This window comes from Ursus arctos, unplaced genomic scaffold (assembly GCF_023065955.2).
Source record: "Ursus arctos isolate Adak ecotype North America unplaced genomic scaffold, UrsArc2.0 scaffold_20, whole genome shotgun sequence".
Classification (NCBI taxonomy): Eukaryota; Metazoa; Chordata; class Mammalia; order Carnivora; family Ursidae; genus Ursus; species Ursus arctos.
In genome coordinates this window covers 10,537,928-10,562,031 of record NW_026622875.1, presented here as the reverse complement: position 1 = coordinate 10,562,031, position 24,104 = coordinate 10,537,928, and the positions used below count along the sequence as shown (strand labels likewise).

Here is a 24,104-nt window from a genome sequence, read left to right as displayed (position 1 = left end):
ATTTTGGAGTGAGACAAGTTTCTTAACTTTTTTTGTCTCTGTTATTTATAAAATGGAGATAGTCAAACTACTTATTTCATATGATATTCTTAAGATTAAATGAAATCATGCATATAAAATGCTTAACATAATGACTAGCATGTAATAAGCTTTTAAATAGCATCAACATCATTATAATCATTACCATTTCTTCTGACTTCGTTCTCATTTTACTCTAGAGTCTTGTAGATCTATTTGATACAAAGATTTCTTCTTGATGTCAATAAGAATGTGGATATATTTGGGATATGAAGAAAAATAATCAAATGGTAATTTGAGTTTTATTTACTAGCTATGTGACCTTGAGTAAATCACTTAGCTTTCTCATCTATAAAATGGAGATAGCAATATGTATCACACAGTTTCTTTGATAATGTGTGTAAAAGAACAAATACCAATGACATAATTTATACATAATAACTTAGTTTATTCATCATGAAAGCTCAGAATATTCCAAGGACTTTTAAACATACTTACAGTAAAAGTTTTTATTAAGTGATCCATATTTCTCTTACACAGAGTTTATGGAAATAAAACAGTTTGCAAAAGATGGATTATACAATTAAGAAGAGTGATTTGAAAGGAATAAGACAATGAGCTGTCTTAAAGTAGTTTTTTTTTTTTATTCCAAGCAAGATCTGTAACTCAGAATAGGTACACAGAATTTTGCAGTTTCTATGTTTTTTAAGGATGACTTAAGTAAACTTACATATACTGCTAAAAATAGTCACTTTCTGGGGTGCCTGGGTGGCTCAGTCGGTTGAGCATCAGACTCTTGATTTTGGCTCAGGTCATCATTTCAGGTTGTGAGAGTAAACCCTGTGTCAGGTTCCGTGTTGGGTGTGGAGCTGTCTTGATTCTCTCTCTTCCTCTCTGCCCACCCCACCCCCCATCTAAAAAAATAAATTAATTAAAAATAGTCACTTTCTTTAATAAAGTCAGTTTAATATATTTTCTTAACCATTTTCCCTATAGACTTCTATAGGGAATAAAACATTTTCATTCTGTTCAAAATGAGCTTCTTTAGATCAATTAGTTGCTATATTTTCAGTACCTTCATCTTTATTTTTCATTGAGGTTTGTCATATTCCAGTCTTAAATATTCACATAGAAACTGTGGGCTAAAATGCTGAAATGTTCAGTAAATCATTGCATGCTAATTAAATTCAGTATTATTAGACTTTTTAAGTTTGTTTTTTCCAGGAAGATATCTAAAGATAATTGATGGAAATATGTTATATTTAGAGAAACATTTAGGCCTATCTGCATTATAAACACAAAAACAAACTAACTTATGAGTTTCAGAACTAAGGCTGATTTGTGAGAAAAAAGCTCATTGATATTTGTAAAGTTTGTAAATTTACCTAAAAGTATTTTAGTTCAATGAAACTATTCATAAAATGGGAATGTCTTGAACAATCTTTTGTGCCATTGATGATGTTCTTTTACATTGAACAAATAATCACTTAAGAAGACAGGAGTCTATAGGCTGTTGAGTACATAGCATGGTGGGGTACCATTCTATGTGTTGGCTAAAAGCAGAGGGTCAGATTGACTCTGTGTGAACCTGCCACTTGGTACCTCCGTTTCCTCATCTATAAAATAGGGAGTACATTGTCACTTAAAAGGGTTCTGTGATAAAACAATGAAATCATCTTTATGGAGTGCTGAGATTTAGTATATTATAAGTGCTCGAAGTTAATTTTTATTCCATTACTATAATTTATGGTACCATCTTCATAGACAGTTTCTGAAATGCTAAACCATTGCTTTTCTAATGCCTCCCTAATGGCATTTCTTTGAAGAAAACCTGATAATATTTAGTCATTAAATTGAACTGTGGCTGCCAGATCTCAATTCTGTTGGGATTTCTCTATGTGTCAATCTTCATTCTATATGAGCATGAGGAAGGTCTTACTTGGCCAGAAAAGGGACTTTAAAGCTGTCTCCTTTTAAAAGTTAATGAATCTAAATCTTCCCAAAATCATTCATGAAAGGCTTTTTAAAAATATTGTGATAGTCATTATATAGAGGAAACTAGGGGTTAAATAGAGTGACATTTATCCTCTTCTTCATCTTCTGCTGTATAGAACTAGATGAACTATATTCAACTTAGACCAAACTCCTGTTGTTCCAAAATGCTGTGTGTTTGTAACAGCTTCTCTTCCACAAGAAAGGTTTCTGGCACCCCTTAAAGTCTTATAGTTATATTCCCATATCTCTGAGAATCACTCCTGGCTCTGCCTTCCACTTTCCCTTAGTCATGTGTTTGTTCTGCTCTATGGTTCCACATTCTTCTGTAACTATCCAGATTTTTTGTACTGGACAGGAGAGTCATTCTGATTCTTGTTTTACCTTTAAATGATCTCTCTTTTAGTTCTTCCTCTTGGGTTCTATGTTCTACAGCCCATGGAGCAGCATTATTCTACTCCATCCCTGGTCCTGGCCCCAGAACCCTGGTTCTGGTAAATTTTCCCAGAATGTAGTCTTTATCTGACCAGAGATAGGGAGTTAGCAAGTGCCCTAAGTATGGAGTATTCCAGTGTAGAGGTTTGCCTGAAGAACTAAAAGTTCATGTTCATTTTTATGTAGAGTGACCCAAAGTTGTGTGAATGAGGCCTTCAGGGTCAACTTAACCACCAACACCCCTTCACCAACCAGGAGAAAATGAGGTGACACTGGAATGCTTTAGGGCCTTGATTTGGAATTGCACAGGCCCCTTGACATAGTGAAACAAAGTTTTGATGGATGTTTCTGAAGATCAGACTTTTAAGAGTTAAAGAAATATCCAAAGATGATACCCTTGTTCAGAGTTGATTTCCTCTGCCAAAACTTCTGATGAGTATGTTCTGAATCATACGGTTCCTCTGACCCAGCTTTCTTGCATCTAAGAGTACTCATGGCTTAGAGGTATACTTTTTAGAGAATTTCCCAGCCCAATGATAGCTGCTTTCTGTGGAATATGAAACCGTATTCCAGTGCTAAGGCAATACCAGTGCTACAGTTAACAACTCTGTATCCCTAGTCTGAGTTATCAACACCGGTTATTAAACTAACACATTCTTTTGGAATACATTTTTTACTCCATAAATTTTTTTGTTAGGTTTTGTGGGAAATACAGATATATGGATATAGTTCTTATTCTTGAGCAGATTATGACCTATGAAAATTCACAGAAACAATGAAGTGATAAAACATGTTTTTGTGCTCTAAGATATCAGAGAAGGAAGTGATCATATCAGGTTGGATGCAAATGGTTTTATAAGTAGGATAGATTCACACTGGGGCTTGAACAATATTGAGGGTTTGCAGATACGGAAAATATTAGATGGAGAATATTCACATTGACCAAACCAAAGATTCACATTACAGCTGGAACAAAGCTGATTATATCATTTTTATGCTTAAAACCATTCAATGTTAAAAAAATAATAAATAAATACTAAAAGCATTCAGTGTTTACCAGTTGTGCTTCTCAAACTTGAACATGCACGTACAATTAAATGATTCAGATTCAGTAGGTGTGCAGTGCAGTCTGAGATTCTGCATTTCTAACAAGTTTCCTGTTGCTCCTGCTGGACCTCAGATGAAACTTTGAGAAACAAGGTTCAAGATAGAGGGGTTGGGGATGAGGCAGACTACAGCCCATTGACCAAATCTAGCCTACCATCTGCTTTTTAATAACGTTTTACTGGAACACAGGCACATCCATTTGTTTACCTATTGTCTATGACTATGTTTACACTACACTTAAATAGTTGAGAGACCATATGGCCCACAAAACCTTACATTTTTACTCTTAAACTCTACAGAAAAGGTTTTGCCAATCTCTTGTCTATACAATAGAATAAAATCTAAATTCTTTAGGAAGGTATGCCGGGACCAGCATACTATCTGTCCAACCTATTGCTCCGCACTCTGCCCCCTTAGATTACATTACTGCCATATGATCAATTTGATGGTACCCAATCCTACATGGTCTTTCTCATTTCTCTGCATATGCCCTTGGCTTGCAATGTTTCCTGCTATCCCCACCTTGCTCACTCACTCATCTTTCTTCATTTCTGATGATACCTCTTCTGAGAAGCCTTCTCAAGGCTGGGCTAGATGTTTGCCTGTGCTTTCTGTTGAATCCAGTATTCACCTCCATCAGAGCACTCCTTTTTTTTTTTTTTTTTTTAATTCAAGTTAGTTAACATATAGGGTAGTATTGGTTTCAGGAGTAGAATTTAGTGATTCATCACTTATATTTAATACCCACTGCTCATCCCAGCAAGTGCCCTCTTTAATGCACCCATTTAGCCCACCCCCTTCCCTCCTCCCCTCCAGCAACCCTCAGTTTGTTCTCTTAACTGTAGAGTCTCTTATGGTTTGCTTCCCTCTCTTTTTTATCTTATTTTATTTTTCCTTCCCTCCCTTTATGTTCATCTGTTTTGTTTCTTAAATTCCACATATGAGCAAAATTATATATTTGTCTTTCTCAGACTTATTTTGCTTAACATAACACACTCTAGTTCCATCCATGTTGTTGCAAATGGCAAGATTTCATTCTTTTTGATGGCTGCTGAGTAATATTCCACTGTGTGTATATCTATATATATAGATATCTTCTTTATCCATTTTTCAGTTGATGGACATTTGGGCTCTTTCTGTAGTTTGGCTATTGTCGATAGTGCTGCTATAAACATTGGGGTGTATGTGGCCCTCCAAATCATCACTTCTGTGTCCTTTGGATAAATACCTAGTAGTACAATTGCCAAGTTGTAGGGTAGTTTTCTTTTTAACTTTTTGAGGAACTTACATACTGTTTTCCAGAGTGACTATACCAGTTTGCATTCCTACCAACAGCAGAGCACTCCTTTTTATGCACAAATCCCATCTGTTTATCTGTCTCTCTCACTGGAAAGCAAGGATTGTGTTTCATAGTGCATTATATATAATAGATGTTCAATAAATATTTAGTGACTGAAAAAAGCATTAATAAGTGTAGCACATTTGGGATAGAGTAAAGAGAGAGGTTTAATGAAGGATTTATTAAGGAGAGTTTTGGGAAATAAGGTTGATCAGAATAGGATGCAGCCAAATAATAATGACCTTGAAACCAGGCATAAGAACTTGCTTTTTTAATTTTGGGTCAGCAGTTCTTCAAATGACTTCTAAAAAATTCTGGGACTATGAGATGCTCTTTGATCATTGGTCTTCATGGTCAGACAAATTTCTGAAACTCTGCACAATATGTCTTGCTTTGATAGATTCATAATTCACAGATTTTACAGTAAAGGAACCAGTTTAATTTTGTTTAATCCAGGATAATTCTTACTTTCTTGTCTGGAATATTTTTCATTGTTAAAATAGCAAGTGCATTTTGAGGATCTTATACTCTGTGGAGTTCACTTTGTGAGATGTTGATTTGGTAACACAGAGCCTGTAGGATACCAATGCTGCACTAGTATATAAATGTGCCATATATGCTTAACAGAATTCCTATACAATTACAATAAATATGTGATCTTGGGCAAGTTGCTCAATCTTTTGCAAGTCAGTTTTTTCATATATAAAATCGATGCAATATTCTCTAAGTCCCTATGTTATAGAATTGTTGTTAGAATTAAATAAGATAGAGTAAGCGGAGTGTTTAGCCTGGCACCTGGGTATACTGCAACTGCCGGCACATACTCTCTCTTATTGTAATACTCTTATTAGCAAAACTTGCATCTACTGTTTGACTTTAGCGCTACCAATGTTTGTCATTATCCCTCTGTTTTCCTGCCATGTGCTGTGACTTTCAAACAGCCTATCATGTACTGGTATAGAGCACTGTGGTAAAATCAGCTTTAATGTTAAATGAGATAACGTTTTATCCTATAATTTCAAAATATTATGTTTCAGTAAATTTTAGAAATATTTCTCACTTAATTGTGGTGCATAGTAGCTGAACTTAAAATTGTAGTCCTCTGAAATCCATGAGACAAAGAAAGAATTTCTCCATCTCACGAAAAGATGACAAGAATATTTCTTAAATTTATTCCCTGAAATTTATCATTGTAAAATGACAAAGAGAATTACGCATTTCTAGAATAGCTAGAAAAAAATCTTGTTATTTATACTGCTGATGTCAGAATGCCAGGGAACAAAAGAGTCCTCAGAAAAATATGGTCTTCCCTGTGATATAGGTCCTCTAGGACTTGAAGAAAAGCTTACCATTGCACAGATCTTAATACTAATATCAATGATAGAGTATAATATTTATATTTTTCAAAACATTTTAACTCCTTTGGTCAAATATATTCTTGCCCTGGTAACCCTACATTTGGAAACTGCGCATGGATTTATTCTGAAAATCCATCCATATAAGGAATACGTGAGGTCAAAATGTAGCAGAAATTTGTATAGGTTATATCTTTGTTTTTTTAAATCTTATTAAATCCTTCAGCATCTAGTACATAATATTTAAGTACCTATTTTTTAAATTAGAAGGAAATGCAAATTAAGGCAGTTTATTTATTTTTTTAAGATTTTATTTATTCATTTCAGAGAGATGGAGAGATCAAGAGAGAGCATGTATTAAGGGAGGGGGAGAGGGAGAAGCAGACTCCCCACTGAGGAGGGAGCCCAAAATGGGGCTTGATCCCAGGACCCTGGGATCATGACCTAAGCTGAAGGCAGATATTTAATTTACTGAGCCACCCAGGCACCCTCAAATTAAGGCAGTTTAAGAAAAGACTATCACCCCTCAAACCTAGATGACCAAAACTAAAACTCTTAAATGAAAAATAAAGAGCAGTTAAAAAATGTAGTTAAAAAATTACTTAGCTTTTATCTTTTACAAATAACTGAAACCTAAATGTAATTTTGTTCTTGTTTTTTGTCCTCTATGTAACATTGGTGTTACTCAACTTGAGAATATTCATTTTCTTTAGAATCACAGTAGTGACAAACTGGGTCAGGAAGCAACGCCTGCCAAGGCCCATCTACTGATCCTGTCTTTGGCAAGCCCTTAGACCTCTCTGAAACCTAGTTTCTCATCTGCAAAATAGGCCAAATAATATCAACTGTACATTGTCTACAGTAATATTGTGAGGATAAAAAAAATCATATCAGTGTAGATGAAACAGAAGTGAAAGCCACAGATCACAATATAAGTGTTAAGGATTATTGTGGACCATAAACCATTCAAATTGTTCTTGGCCCCCAGATCTTTGCAAGGCTGGCTTCTCATCCTTTAGGTTTTTGTTTTGTCTTATTTTGTTTTTAAGATTTTATTTATTTATTTGACAGAGAGAGACACAGCCAGCAAGAGAGAGAACACAAGCAGGGGGAGTGGGAGAGGAAGAAGCAGGCTCCCAGCGGAGCAGGCGGCCCGATGCGGGGCTCGATCCCAGCAACCTGGGATCACGCCCCTGGGCTGAAGGCAGAGGCTTAATGACTGAGCCACCCAGGCGCCCCCATCCTTTAGGTTTTAACGTAAATGTCATCTCTTCAGAAAGGGCTTCCCTGACCAGTTAATCTAAAGTAGAAATCCACAACCTCTACAAGTCACTCTTTGCCCTGCTTCCCTTTTCATATCACTTGTGATTACCTGAAATTTGCCTACTTATGGTTTATGTGTTGTTTTCTGCCTCCTTATCCTATAGTGTGAGCTCCACATGGCTGGGCCTGCTGTCTGTGTGTTCATTGCTGACCCCCCAAAGTACGGAACATGTACAATGAAGGAATGTGCTATTTACAATCACTCCTGTCTCTAGGTACATCTGTTCAAATGCATTTAGGTCTTAGAGATGTGTCGAGCTGAACATTTTCATGTAACTTTCTATGTGCTTGGCAGCAAAAGGTTTCAGAAAGTACCACATGCATCCTCCCAACCTAAAGATGAACTATCCCAAAGAGAATTGTTTTCTCTGTAGAGTCATTTTCACCTCTGAAAAGGTCACTTTATTCAAAATGCTGCACAGAATTCATCTATCTCCAGATCAGTAGAAGAGATTTATTTTTTGATTCTCCCTTTTCGAGTGGTTTAGACCCCTCTGTTGGTATTACTCTTTCCAGAGCCAGCCAGGAATTATGATCGTAAAACTACTAGGTCAATCTGGCCTTCCCAAATGGTGCCAACATACTTTGCATGTTGGTTAACAAGTGAGGCAGTTTATTCCTATCAAATAAAGAACCCCAAAGTTTATGTGACTAGGGAAATACATATCCATGCCTTACAAAACTAATGAATGAACCCCAAATCTTTACAATCACTTATAAACTCTTAAGCCGTCTAGCCTCCTTTTAGTCTCTCAGGCTTTCTATCTGCTGCACCTCTCATCACTCCTTTAGCTCCAGCCATGCCGGCCTCCTTGCTATTCCTACAAGCCTCTAAAATATTTTTTCCCCCAAATATCCACAAGGCTTACTCCCATATAGCCCTCAGGTGTTTGCTCAAATGTCACCTTAGAGATGCTCTCCTGTCCACCCTTTTTAAAATCATAAAACCTGCTCTCCACTCCCTATCCCTTACCCTCTGCTTCATTTTTTCCCATAGCTTATCTCATCTATTTGGTTTATTTATCTGTTTATTTTCTGTTTCTTCTCCCCATAGTCCAGGTTCTGTGAAGGCAGGAATTTTTGTGTGTTCACTGCTGTGTACTGTCTAGCGCATGGCAAGCAATCAATAAATATTTACTGAATTAATTAATGAATGAAAGAAGAAATTAATATGCAAAAGAGTAGCATAATTTGAATAATTAAAGCTCAAACAATTCATTAAGATTAATTATATACAGTTCTCTAACACTTGAAGGTGAGTGTTAATTAGATCGCTGCAAGGAACAAAAACTGCAGGGTGACTCCAGGACGCAAGATGTTATTTTAAAGGATTTAGGGGAAGTCAGAAAGTAAGGAAATGGAATGTCATTCAGACTACCGTTCAGGGTATAGTCGCTGACTTAGCGCTATGGTTCTTGAACTTTATGGTACATCAGAATCATCTGGGGTGCTTATTACAAACACAGTTTGCTGGACCCCGCCCCATTTTCGATTGAGTAAATCCATGTGAGCCCTGAGAATCTGCACTTCCAACCAGTTCTCAAGTGATTCTGATGCTGCTCGACTGTGTCCGTACTTTAAGCACCCTGGCCTAGTAACAAAGTCGGTGTGTTTTACCGTAGGGCAGTCTAGGGCTAGTACTTGGTTCCTTCAACTTTGCTTCCATATTCCTATTTCGTTTTATTCTGATACCAGTTCTTATTTTGATCTCAAGTCCTTGGCTTACTCAAGAGAATTTAGTGTCTCCAGACTTCTGCTTTTTCTGTTTCCCTCTGCATTTGTACCTGTCAACTATGTCTGTTTCTCTCATTTAAAGTCCCCCTGAGATATTCCAGTTACTCTTCAGTAACCCTATAGGGTACAGCTCTTGTAATAAACACCTCACAGGCCCCTTTGGTCATGCAAAGATCCTGAACTAGCAAGGCCATGTGGAATAAGCCACAATCACCTCTGTGTAACATATCTCATGTAACTTTGTTCAGAATGGGTCTGTGAGAATGAAGACACTTGAGGGTTTTCAGAAGAGGGCCCTGTACATGACAGGCAACTAGCATGGAGTATCTACTTCAAAGTGATTAAGGATATTTTGAAAGAGTGTAGAAGAGAATGCCTGTATTTTACTGCCATAAATTGGCTTAGTAATACTGGACAAACTTTTATTTGTCTCTGGACCTCCGTTTCCCCAGCGATCAAGTGAGGGAATTTGATGTGATGGCTGCAAGTTCCTTTCCATATACAGTGTGCTGACGTGATTAATCTAATTTACTAGTGTATATACATAGATGCTGTCTCCGGGGTATTATAACCCAATCTATTTTGGTTGAACTTTATATTCTCTTTTCTTCAGTTTTTGGGGTTTTTTTTCACTTTGTTTTTAGAGACCAAATATAGAACCAACTTGTCTGTCAAGCGGTTCTGCCACGTACCAGTCATTTGGTAAATTTGCCTTGGGCAAATTTGAGCCCCAATTTCCTCATCCATAAAGTTTGGATTATAATAGCTTCCTAATAGTGTTGTTGGATTAAATGAGTTATGTGTAAAAATACTTATAAGAGTTGGGGATGGGGTCGCCTGGGTGGCTCAGTCAGTTAAATATGACCAACACTTGATTTTTACTCAGGTCATGATCTCAGGGTCCTGAGGTTGAGTCCTGCCTTGGGCTCCCTGCTCAGTGGGGAGTCTGCTTGGGGTTCTCTCTCCATTTTCCTCTGCTCCCCCCCTTCCCCTTGCTCACTCTCTCTCTTTTTAAAATAAATAAATAAATCTTAAAAAAATAGTTAGGGATGAAATGGCTTAATACACGTTAAAGTATTTAGAAAAGTATCTGGCACATAGAAGAGACTATATAAATGCTTTTAAACTTTATTTTCATATATCATAGTTCCCACTTATCTGTGGTTTTGTTTTCTGCAGTTTCAGTTACCAGCAGTCAACCACAGTCTAAAAGCAGACGATCCTCCTGATGAATCGAATCGTCAGAAGGTCAGTAGTAACCTAACGCTCAGTCACACTGCCTGCATCATTCACCTCTCTTTATCTCATCACATCGGCATTTTATCATCTCGCATCATCACAAGAAGGGTGAATACTGAACAGTAAGATATTTTGAGAGAAAGACCACATTCACATAACTTTAATTACAGTATATTGTTATAATTGTTCTATTTTTATCAGTAGTTATTACTGTTTGTCTCTCATTATGCCTAATTTATAAATTAAACTTTATCATAGGTATGTGTGCATAGGAAAAAACATAGTATATATAGGACTTGGTACTATCTGCAGTTTCAGGCATCTGCTGGGGGTCTTGGAACATATTCTCCACAGATAAGGGGGGACCACTGTATTTTTATCTGTATTTAATATTTTGTCTGTTTTAATACACATGACTATACTGTGCATAGGATTTTTACTCAAAGTTTTACTTAGAATATGAAGTTATCAGAAATTTCTATAGTAAAATGCTGTTGTAGTGAGAAAATTTTGAAGTGTTTTATAAATACTTATATTCTTTTTTTAAATTCAATTAGCCAACGTATAGTACATCATTAGCTTTTGATGTAGTGTTCAGTGATTCATTAGTTGCGTATAACACCCAGTACTCATCACCTCATGTGCCCTCCTTAATGCTATATTCTTTCTTTATGTTTTTTTTAAGATTTTATTTATTTATTTGTGAGAGAGAGACAGAGAGAGCACAAGCAGGGGAAGTGGCAGGGGCAGAGGGAGAGGGAGAAGCAAGCTCTCTGCTGAGCAGAGAGCCCGATGAGGGACTCGATCCCAGGACCCTGAGATCATGACCTGAGCCAAAGGCAGACGCTTAACTGACTGAGCCACCCAGGCATCCCAGTGCTATATTCTTTAAAAAAAAATTTTTTTAAATATATATAGAGAGAGCCCATGACTGCACTTGTGGGAGCTGTTAGAGTGGAAGGAGGGACAGAGGTAAAGGGAGAGAGAGACTCTTAAGGAGGCTCTGTGCCCAGCATGGGTTCTGGGCTCAATCTCATGACCCTGAGATCATGACCTGAGTTAAAATCAAGAGTTGGATACTTGACCAACTGTGCCACCCACTGCCCAGTACCTATATTCATTTAAAAGATATTTCTGGAAGCAAAGAGGCATGTGACCCTCTGTAAAAGTTAAAACTATGAAACATCAATAATCCTTGCCAAAGGCTAGGGAAGAGAGGAGGAGATTGACCACAAAGTGGCACAAGAGAAATTTGAGGGAGACAGCCATACTCTCTATCTTGGTTGTAGTCTTGGTTACATGACTGAACATGTTTGTCAAAACTCATATACAAAGGAAGGAATCAGTTTTACTGTATCTACGTTATACCTAAATAAACCTAACATTTATTTTAAAAAATGCTTCTTTTGTTCTGGGAGATTTTATAGAACATGCAGCTATGTATAATTCTGATCCTGCAAATTGATTTCCTAAACTTGAATTCATTTTTATTTCTAGTGTTTGAAATGTAACGTAAAATGTTGGTAGAAGCACTGCCATAGGGCTGCCACCATCTTTGCAGCAGCTGCAATCCTTCCTCATGTTTGGTTAGACAGTCTATGGCACTTCCTTATCAAAGAGCTCCAACCTCCCTTCCACCACTGCTTTAAGTGCCATTCCTACTCCACCTCCATCTTGTGTTCATTTCTCCTTGGGTGCGTTAGGCTTCCCCTTGACCAGAAAATGGGAACAAAGGTGCTTATTTGATATTTGTTGATGCTATCTTTAGTGATACTACTTTGCACAGGTTATTTTCTAAATTGTTGCTGCTGATATTCTAAAAAAAAAAGTTCTTTTATGAATATCTTATATTCGTTAACTTAGATAAATTTTATGTTTTGTAGATATTTTTTGTTGTCCATTTAAAAAATCATATTAAAGAAGCTCCTAGTTGCTATTTTTAAATTATTAAAATAGATGTCAAATTTTATGAAACTTTTTTCTACATCTACTGAGATCACGTTTGTTTCCTCTTCATTTTGTTAATGTGGTGAATTATGCTATTTTAAAGTGTTAAAACAACCTTGATTATTATCATCTTGATTATTATATTTTATTTATTTTGTATTTATTGAATATGATTAGCTAACATCTTGTTTAGGATTTTTGTGTCTATGTGCATGGGTGGGGTTGGACTTAATTTTCTTTCCTTGTTGTTTTCTTGTCAGATTTTGATATGAAGTTTATGGTGCCAAAACAAGTTAAACAGTTTTCACTTTTCCCTTTATATTCTAAGGGTTTTTGTAAAATGGAGGACAACTCTTCTTTAAATGCTTGGAAAAATTCACCAGGTGCCATCTTGGCCTGAAGTTTTCTTTAAGAGGTTTTTAATTATGGATTTAATTTCCTTAATAATCACAAGACTATTCACATTTTTGTATCTTCTTTGTTCACATTGTAAATATTCTTTATTAAAATTGTGTCCATACCACTTAAATTTTCAATATTTTATCAGTGTAAAGTTGCTTATAACATGCTCATATGTATTTTTAATGTTTGTAGGATCTATAGTGATGTTCCTTGGGTGATATGTGTTGTCTTTTGTTTTTCTTGATTATTCTTCCAAGAGTTTTATGAACAGGTTAATCTTTTCAAAAAATCAGTCTGTGGCTTTGTTGATTCCCTCTAAATGTATGTTTGTTTATTTCATTATTTTCTACTCCTACCATTCTTCCATTTTCTTTGAGTTTATTTTGTTTTTCTTTTTCTTACTTCTTGAGATGGATACTTGGTTTATTAATTTTCAACCCTTCCTTTCTGTTTTTGTATTTGAATTTAAAGGCTATAAATGTCCTTTAACACTTCTTTATCTACATCACAAAAATTTGGGGTATTTCATCTTTTGTTACAATTATAATTTAGATTTAAATTTTTTCTAATTTTTACTTTAATTCATTATTTGACACATGAGTTATTTAGTATTTCTTAATTTCCAAATCTAGAGATATTTGCAAGTTGTCTTTTTATTATTGATTTCTATGGTTTAGCTTCACTAGAGTCAGATTTTAATCCCTTGAAATTTGTTTTTCACCCAATATATAGTCAGCTTTTGTATAAGTGAAATTTAAAATTTGGTATCCACCGATTTCAAGAAGCCCATAGGTAAGAATTCAGAAATTTTGTGAGCTCAGATGGGCAAAAAAACTACGTTTATTTTATTGATCTCTAACTGAAATTTAATGTTTCCTTCAATAATGAATCAACATATCAGATTTGGCTACCAATATAGATATTTTCTTTTTTTTTTTTTTTTAAATTTATTTATTTATTTGACAGAGATAGAGACAGCCAGCGAGAGAGGGAACACAAGCAGGGGGAGTGGGAGAGGAAGAAGCAGGCTCATAGCAGAGGAGCCTGATGTGGGGCTCGATCCCATAACGCCGGGATCACGCCCTGAGCCGAAGGCAGACGCTTAACCGCTGTGCCACCCAGGCGCCCCCAATATAGATATTTTCAAATCACAAAACAACTGTTGGAAATATCTTAAGTATTTTTCTCCTCACTATATTAAGATATGGTAGTTATTAGACTACTTCTAGATAATCTTGTATAATACATTAGTAAGGAAACACATGTATTACTGTACAATAGGTTTTTAACATTTTGATAGTTGAATTTTAATATAATTGGTTTCCTTTGTATTCCTCAGCATTGTGTTTTATGCATTTGAGAACATTATTCTGAAAAGAATCCATAGGCTTCACCAGACTGCTAAAGGGTCTCATGGCACATATGTGCGCACACACACGCATGCACAGGCACACACACACACACACAGACACAAGGTTAAGAATACTATTGCAACAGGAGGGAAGGCAGAGTATATGGCTACAGAAGCAGGGGGTTGAGCATATTTGTCACTGGAGAGGATTTTGTGCTATTGCTTCTAATTTTCTAAGTGATACAGATCTCAAGTTCATCAAGAAAGTGAGAAAGGAGGGAGGAGATAATGGAAATTTGAGTTTAGGAGAAGGTGTGAATTAGTTTTCCAAGAGAAGAAGAAAGTTAATTTACTGGGAGAATGCCGCTAGATTGCAGGGTAGTGCTGAATGCCCACTTGTATTTTCAGATTTCAAGGTAGACCACAATTGTGTGTCTTTCTCCTTCTCTGTTCATCTGCACAGAACAGAACAGTACCCAAATCTTTACTCACTCCCAACACTGCAGAAAAAGTCAAGAGTTGAATTAAACAGAATTATGAGTTTCCAAAAGAGAAGGGTGAAGGGAGAGAGGAGCGAGGAAAATAAATAACCTATATAAAAGAGTGATACCAGAAGTGGATTCCCAATACCCAGCTGGATAAAGAGAGAAGTGAGAACATAAAGGAGTTTATGGTCAGTGGTAAAGTCAGTGGATAGGGGGTTTCCACAAGGTGGGTGAATTTGTAGAGTGAGGGACGCTACAGTAAATAAACTAGAGAGAGAAAAGGTAGAGTCGAGAGAATAAAAAAAATATCTTAAATACACTAACAGAAATTATAGTTTAAAGGAGTGAGAAGCAAGTGAATATTTTAGGGAGGTTTCTAAGCTTACGACTGAAATTTTGACGTTAAAATCGGGCCCTCTTTTCTTGACTGTCTGCTTGCGAAGTTTCCATGCCCAACCCTCCATGCATCATCTTCTCTGCCTCTGATTTTCCTGAAGAGAGGGAGTTGGCTTCCCTCTCAGTATTCTTGAGATTGATGCTGTTACGGAGTAGCAATCTTGCAAATTAGTAAGACAATTGCTTAGTGTTAGTATTTACTTTGTGTTTGCTCTGTACTCTGTACTATTAGGCAATTTTTGTGTGTCTTTCTCACATAATCCTATGACATGTAGTTGAATAAACTGAAGCTTGAAGAAGGAAATTAACAAGATTAACACAGGTATACCTGATGAAGCTGGAATTTTAAAGAAATGTCCGACTATAAACCATTTTTTCCCCCATGCTATTACCTCATTCAGGACTCTTGTTTTACCACTGTTTGTAGGATATGTTTATGCACAAGCCTAACTATGGCCATTGTTGATGATTCCCTGGAAAAATCCATCCATGCTCTTATCTTACTTAATTTTGCCATAGTTTATTAAATTAGTTGAGCCTTAATTTTTTTCTTTTCTTTTTTCCTTCTTGTTTATCTTCCTTGATCCAGCAATCTCAGTTTTGAGACTATGTAAATAAAATGTTCCCCCAAGTCCTTCTGCTTATGAGTATTCCAAAATTTATGTGTCTTCCTTTTTCTCTCTTACATTATATTACTCTCAGTGTTATAATTTCTGTAAGTTGTGATTAAAGTTTTCCCTATACAGTGTCAGAATGACCAATTTGTTATATAATCCATGGGTGGAAAATCAAATTATCTGTTAAATAATATGTATATCTAGCATGTTGTAGAATGACTTAATTTTTTAACTGTCATTCGGTTGATTTTGTGCTGCCTAGATTTAACCCATGTATTATGAAGATAAAGCACTCTAATACAAGATTTCTGGTTCAGCTGAACATATTCATTCATTCATTTATGTTGCCACCCTACACTAACTCCAGTGTATTGAAAAGATATGGTATAAGAAGTAGTGCTATTTCTAAAATTTCTCTTAGCTATGGGAAGTCCTTAGGAATCATCAGGAGATTTTTTTTTTAATTTTATTTATTTATTTATTTATTTATTTATTTATTTATTTAAGAGAGAGAGAAAGAGAGGAGGGGCAAAGGGAGAAGACAAGAAACTCAAGCAGACTCCATGCTGAGCATGGAACCCAATGTGGGACTACTCAATCTCCCGGCCCTGAGATCATGACCTGAGCCAAAATCAAGAGTCCATTACTTAACTGTCTGAGCCACCCAGGTGCCCCCTTCAGGAGATTTTAAAAATAAAAGGTGATGGGGGAGTCACCTGCAGTCCTTTGCTCTACCAGCCGAGCTATTGAAGGGACTGAAGAAATCAGAGAGAGAGACAAACCATGAGAGACTCTTGACTATAGGAAATAAACTGAGGGTTGCTGGAGGGGTGGTGGGTAGAGGGATGGGGTAACTGGGTCATGGGCATTAACGAGGGCATGGGGTAACTGGGTGACAGGCATTAAGGAGGACACGTGAGGTGATGAGCACTGAGTGTTATATGCCACTGATGAATTACTGAACTCTACATCTGAAACCAACAATGTACTATATGTTGGAAATTGAATTTAAATTTTTAAAAAAAGTGATGGGGGCCCACTCCTGTATATTTTAATTCAGTGGTTCTAGGGCAGAAGTGCATTACCTCTGTGACAGTAGGAAAAGACCCATCTCTGAGGATGCTGTTGCTTGGAGGCATGGCTCATCTATCAGAACACATACTGGGGTAACTTATCTATCATAATACATATTGGGGTAAGCCATCCCAAGCCAGGGTGCGGAGATTGGCAAGTAGAGCATGGGATGGATTTTAGCATTCTTTACCTCTTTGGTCAAACATTTGTGCAGGGCCCCAATAAGCAGCCCTGGGTCTTAGCATCTTGAAAATCCTCTTTCTGTATCATTGTTAGGGGTGCCATTGTACTAAATGCTCTCCTTAAATGAGTGTTGGCTATAGGCCTCTGCCTCTCTGATCACTGTGTATATTTGTATTGGGAAAACTAAACTTCTGAGTTATTTTTTCCATTGGATATGTTTTAATGCTGTACAGAATTAACTCCCTTCCATCACCTGTGTTTATATGATGCCAAGTATTAAAACAAAGTAAATATATTACCTACCTATTACCACTGTGTGTTCCTAAGTTCCAGATTTACCTAAAATTTTCATGGGTGAGTAAAATTAATAGCTTTAATTTTAATGCTAATAATTATAAATTTAGTAAATTTATTGCCTATTCTGAATTGACCACTATTTACTGAGGTCTGCTGGGATGATATTCTGTGGTCACAAACATGAGGGTATGAAAAACTTCTTACCTGGCAAAATTAGCACTTAGGACTGGAAAAGTTTGTGATTTTAAACTTTAAAATATTATTTTTTTATTTAAATATATTTAAAATATATTTTTTTATTTTAATTTGCCAAGCTGTTTCTAGAAGGGATGGTATAAATTTGTCAAATCTCAGAAACAAATAATGCCAGAAACAGCAAAATAGAATTGATCAGGAGACATTATCTAGGGCATAGGATAAAAATGACTTTGAATTCTCAAGGAAAAAAACTCAAGGACAGTTACTTTTTAGAGACTGACTATTCTGAAGTTACTCTGTCCATGACAAAGGTAATGATTTTGAAAAGTAAATGTAACAGCTCAAAATAGCTCTCCTTTAAAAAATATCTAAATGTAATTGCCATATTCAGGAAGTAGAGATAGATTTTACACTTTCAAAAATGAAATCAGAGTTCTAAAGAGAAAGAACAAAGTAGAGACAAAAGTGTAGAAAATAGTTCAATAACCATGATGAAAGTTACTAGGATGATCTCAGGTCATAATCAAAAACAAATCTATACCTGAAACAGATTCTACGGTTTTAACAACGAACCAGCCATAAGTACACATTATTTTTCTTGCAAGTTTCATATTGGTTATCGTTTTTCTACTTTATAAAATCTTGATGTGCATTTTTCAGGTGATAACTGGAAGATTACTCTTATTGTACTCCCTATTCTCCAACTAAAAAAAATTATTTTTAAATGTCTAGTATCATGGGTATTATATTTATATGTTACCTACCATTCCTTTACTTACTTATTTATATGTTTAAAGGGATTAAAATATTAAAATGAATTAATATTGTTTTTCTATGGAAATTTTCATGCAAGAAAGCAATATTAATACTTATTTCTCAAATGTTAGAATTGTCCCCCAGATTAATGGTAAAATTACAAAGAATGAGCCGAATTTCTGATACCATAGTTGTGTTGTCTTATGGAGGCTGGCAAATGAACAAGTGTCTATTTCAAGATGATTTAAAATTCAAAACCAAATGTGCAACTTGAAAAGCAGCCATGATCATTTCAGTGAATATTATTGACTCTTTACTACATGCCAGGTTGTAGGAATGTCAACACAAAGCAAGATATCACCAGTGGGGGAAGTTCTTGCTCATTAATGTGGTTCTCAAATGTCAGGTAATGAATTATCTCAAAACTTGAATCACAGAGGTCTCTGTGGGTCATATGAATCATGGTTTCATTATAAAAGTTATTTAAATACTTAGAGTCTTGGAAAGCATTTATCCTAACTCTGAAAGTAACCACTTCCTTCTTTTCTTTATGGCTTTGTTACCCAAGTGTGAATTCCTAGAAAGTGTAGTTTTGTCTTGCCTCTTTAAAAATTTTACTTGAAATGTTTTTAAAGTCTCTTTTAATTTGCAGTTTTTTCATTTTATGTCCCCCAACTCCCACTTACATCATATATCGTAAAAAATCAGGACATTCAACTAGTAAAGTTTACCACTGTGTGGATTTGGCTGATTTCCTTTTCATGATCAAAATCATCATGTACCTCTGTCCTTGTAAAATGGTAACTGGTACCAGGAGTTCAATCCATTGATTGAACTCAGATTGGATCCCTTTGGCAAGACTCCAGGTCCTGGTGTATTCCTTCATTAGAAGGCATGTAACGTCAGCTTATGTCTTTTTTGTGATGTTAGAAGATGCTCAATGCTTAATGACCAAGCAGGCTTCTGAGTCCTTTTGACATGACCTAACAAGTTTTTGATAGCTTTTTCACTGTATAGTTGGACAAGCTTTCCAGCCTCATCATTCACATTTTAATGTGAAATTTGTCTCCCTGTGATTTTTGAAGGGGTCTTTGCCCCAATAGCTTTTCTCCTTTCACAGCGCTCTCTCATCTCTTGTTTTTGCATAGCTTTCCAAAAGACGGCAACTTACTTTCTGAGATTTCCTGGTTCTCTTCCCTTTCCCCGCTTTTGCCTAGACCTTCTATTTCCTTCATCTCTGTTTCACATACCCTGCTTGATTTTGATACTACTTTCAGCAGTGGAAGTAGTCCTCAGTGTGGACTCTCTTCTAAAAAAGAGCCATGGCAAGTTGATTTCAAGAGTACCCAGTTTCTAGGGGCTAAACTTCTCAACCCCTTTACTTCCCCTCATGGAATCTTTTTATTCATCCAATACTGAATTGAACAAAACCTCTCCTGATTTTAACTCTTGTTTCCAGATCAGCTTGATGTGCTTTCCGGTGATTAGCTGTTGGCTCTCTCGGGGTTTTCTTATTCTGGGATCCATCAGATTCCCTACTTCTTTCCTCTGCTTTCTCTTGCTCAAGTGCTAATGCCATCAGGTCTTGTAGCTATTGTTTGTCTTCATCCACTTTGTATTTTGAGGTTCATGAGGATAGTCTGTTACCTAATGTTCTCCATGGCTTATTTAGTATGGTTATGGTTCCTCTGTCTGTTTTTATTTTGCAAGTCATGGCTTGTTGTTGTCCCATCTTTCCAGAATCTTCTTACACTAGATTTTGGTATAAATAATTTGTAGCAGGTCCCAAATTTTAATAAACATGTATGGAAGAAAATTAAGATTGAGAAGATTCTTTTCATTACTTATTAGCAATAGTATTTTGAAAACTTCAGAAAATTGCATTTTATTTTATTTGTATCAGCAGAGCAGCTTTTGTTAGTGGATATTGGTCTCAGAAAACCTCTCTGAAGCTAAGACAGTAATACAGGGAAAACAGTTGTAGAAAATAAAACAATTCATTAAGCAGCCAGGGTAAATAATCTACCTATAGTCAGAAAATATACTCCATGATATTTTTGCCACGTAAATATCATAAGAATATGATGATTTTATTATCTGATGAGGACCTACTTCTGAATGTTTATTTCTTTTGAAACAAATATCTTATTTCTAATGTCGTTGTGGAATACTTTTAAGGGAAAGGTAGGAAGACTATTTCAAGGTTGTTCTTTTTAAAAATAAGATCCCCGAAAAGACATAAAGCTCTGGGAGGCTGAAATTGCCTTGCTGGATGAGTGGATTGAATAGCTTGGAAAGCAGTATCATCTCTTTCAGGTCATCAGAACATCATTTAGTAATCACTGATAATACTACTAAAGATAGTATCCCTGTGGTTCTTAAGAGTTAATGCAGCTTCCAGGGAAGGGAGTCAGAGTGCAATAAGCAATGGTGTTAGAAACATAAGATCTTGCCCCAGTCCTGATGTTGCCACTTATGATGTATGTGATCAAGGGCAAGTCATTCAATTTCTTTACGCCTTGAATTTTTCATCTGTAAAATGTATATTATTTGTAATTGGTGGCAAAGTAAAGGACCTGGAGGTAATTTAAAACAATTATAAATGTTATGATGAAAATACCAATTTCTGCGGAATGGCTAATACACATAACAACTGCATCTTTTCCTCAGTTTTCAGTTTTCAGTAAATGGCACAGCACCTATTCAGTTGCCCAAGCCAGAAGTTCTGATTATTCCTTGTCCTTTCTACTGGCATCTAAACAATCACCAGGGCCTACAAAGTCGACTTCTTAAATATCTCTCAAATTTATCTGTCACTGTACTTATCATCACTACTGTAGTTCAGGCCACCACTGCCTTTTGTCTGAACTATTGCTAGAGGCTCCTTACAGATTTTCCTGCCTACGGGTCTTACGTTTTCTAAGAATAGTCTCCATGGTACAGCCAGAACAATTGTTCAAAAGTGCATAAGATTATAATACTTTCTTTTTTAAGCCTTCTTAATTAATTATTATATTTAGATGAATTTCCAGCTCTTTAACATGACTTATAAGGCCTTGGCCTTCCCAGCCCCATTTGTCACCAGTTTACAGCCTTTGCTCACTGCCATGCAGTTCAATGGAACTACCCATGGTTCCCCAAAGGGGCTGTACTTTCCTTTGCCTCTGCAGCAGTGTTTTTGCTGATATATCCTTTTAGCTTCTCCATATCCCCCAACGCCAACTCTTAGCCTGCCCTGAATCCCAAACGCTGGGTTTACTGTGCCTCTCATATTCCTACAGCACCCTAATTTGTACTTGTTTTATATTATACTTGCTGTTCAGTTAACTGCCTTCCACATTTGAACTCAGCTCCAAAAAGCCAAAGACTATGAAATTTTTACCATAATATCCCTTGTGCCTCTCAACAGTATTTGTTGGATAAATGATTTACCATATTGTTCCCAAAAATCTCATGCTCTGTGGCCATCATAGTGAGCTGCCACCCTCCAGGCAGTCTTGGTTAGGAGACTATTATGAATCAAACCACAAAAAACAGCTTCAACTTTGAAGGATAGGAATTTTGACATTCTTCCCATTCGTACATAGAGGTTCAGATTATGTTCTAATGTTTTAAGAAAATTTCTGATAGATGTGATAACCACTTTCCAAAAATTGTTTTATTTCCTTTCCAGAAACTGAGCAGAATCTGTGCATTAATATATGTGCCTTATAGCTCTTTGTGGTACTTGTTGTCTTTCCTTCAGATGCATAATGATTGAAGCTCTTGAAAGTACATAGCCATCCATGAATCATTCTCTTGAGTTCTAGTCTTACTAAACAACTATCAATCATCATTATATTGGTTTAAGTGGAATACCAAAAAGAAATCAAATGTTTATGGGCAGAAAGCCAATGTGAGCCCCTTGTACTCCTAAGGTGAAAAACTCCAAAAAGCCAAAAATAAAAAATAAAAACCAAGACACTGGAAGGGGAAGAAATGAAGAAACCATTCATTCAAAGCTTCTGTGCTGGCTCTTTGAAAAGAAAAACTTTTACTCATGAGGGAAATTTTTACTGACTACAGCAGGGTTATGGTCTGGGCTTCTCCCTCCATTTTCCACATCCCTGAATTCCCCTTTTCAGGAATGTAGGAAAATGCCTGAGCAAGAGGAAGCTCACCTAACTTGCTCACTCTTGCATGGCTCTTAATATAGACAGTGTTTTTCCATCCGTTTCGTGATGGTATTTCTTCCCACTATTGGAATATCTGGAAACATAGAGAAAACAAAGTTTATTACCTTTTAAATTTCCAATGAGGGCTCTAAAACCCACTCCAAAAGTGTAATGCATCCTGTTGGTGCTGCATACTTTGATAAAATGTAGTACACAACTCATCTGAATAGGTGGATCCTCCAGTTCATCCTAACATGTCTGAGGTTTATGGGTGTATTGCTTTAATAGAGGTATCATCAAGTGAACATCAGTTTGACAAAAAAATCAATATCATATTCAGGGCAGTAGCAATATAGCAATATATTGATGTTAAAGTTGGCAGAATGTCCATGGGCTCTGAAGAATTTTAAAGATTAAAAGTCAAGGAAGGACTCAGGAGGTTTACAGTTGTAAAGAGAACTGATTTGAGAGTTAAGAGTCTTGGATATTAAGTTAAAACTGCCACTAGCTCTGACTCCTTTAAAAACTTATGAGTATATGATTCAGTTTCCTCTCTGACTGAAATATTATTCCATATGTAGAAAGAAGTTAAATGAAATAAATCAATGGATATGGAAAAGTTGAAAGTAGTTAATTGGTGTAGGTGAGGCACTGCTAGAATATAGGAGACTTGGACTCCTATTCAGTTACTGGGTAACACCTTTAGTAGAACTCTAATTAACCACCCGAGGGCCTTCTCTCTTGCCTTGGAATCCACTTTGCAATCTCTATGTCTCCTAAGGAAGACTTAGAGTGTCATGATAATAACGCCATCACCCCTTCCCCAAGTAGCCTTCAACAGATTCCTGACTAGAGTTGTGTATACATACCCCAGCTCCCTTGCCCTCAGGGAAAACTTTCAGGCATGTGTTTGACTCTGACTCTAAATTCCCTGGGAGTATTAGCCTCGTGTTACCCTCCCTTCCCTTTCCTTCTTCCCATCTCCCTTACCAGTACTTCCTACACTTCTCAAGTAAATGACTTCTGCATTTGAATTCTTTTTTTTAATGATTTTTTATTATGTTAGTCACCATACAGTACATCCCTAGTTTCCGATGTAAAGTTCGATGATTCATTAGTTGTGTATAACACCCAGTGCACCATGCAATACGTGCCCTCCTTACTACCCATCACCGGTCTATCCCATTCCCCCACCCCCCTCCCCTCTGAGGCCCTCAGTTTGTTTCTCATAGTCCATAGTCTCTCATGTTTCATTCACCCTTCTGATTACCCCCCCTTTCTTTATCCCTTTCTTCCCCTACCGATCTTCCTAGTTCTTATGTTCCATAGATGAGAGAAATCATATGATAGTTGTCTTTCTCTGCTTGACTTATTTCACTTAGCATTATCTCCTCCAGTGCCGTCCATGTTGCAGCAAATGTTGAGAACTCGTTCTTTCTGATAGCTGAGTAATATTCCATTGTATATATGGACCACAACTTCTTAATCCAGTCATCTGTTGAAGGGCATCTCGACTCCTTCCACGATTTAGCTATTGTGGACAGAGCTGCTATGAACATTGGGGTGCATATGGCCTTTCTCTTCACTATGTCTGTATCTTTGGGGTAAATAACCAGTAGTGCAATGGCTGGGTCATAGGGTATCTCAATTTTTAACTTTTTAAGGGACCTCCACACTGTTTTCCAGAGTGGCTGCACCAACT

At 36.5% G+C, this 24,104-nt stretch overlaps 1 protein-coding gene across 3 annotated transcripts in view; it reads left to right on the top strand.

Annotated features, from left to right (window-relative positions):
• The window catches only part of ARHGEF26 (Rho guanine nucleotide exchange factor 26), a 504,613-nt gene that overhangs the window by 271,761 nt on the left and 208,748 nt on the right, over positions 1-24,104 (top strand). For all 3 annotated transcript variants that reach the window (XR_008960675.1, XM_048216114.2, XM_057316046.1), the window contains exon 15: positions 10,483-10,551. Coding sequence is in view for 2 of the 3 variants with exons in the window: in XM_048216114.2 (XP_048072071.1) it covers positions 10,483-10,532 (50 nt within the window). In the remaining variant the exon portion in view is untranslated. The remainder of the gene's footprint in view (positions 1-10,482; positions 10,552-24,104) is intronic.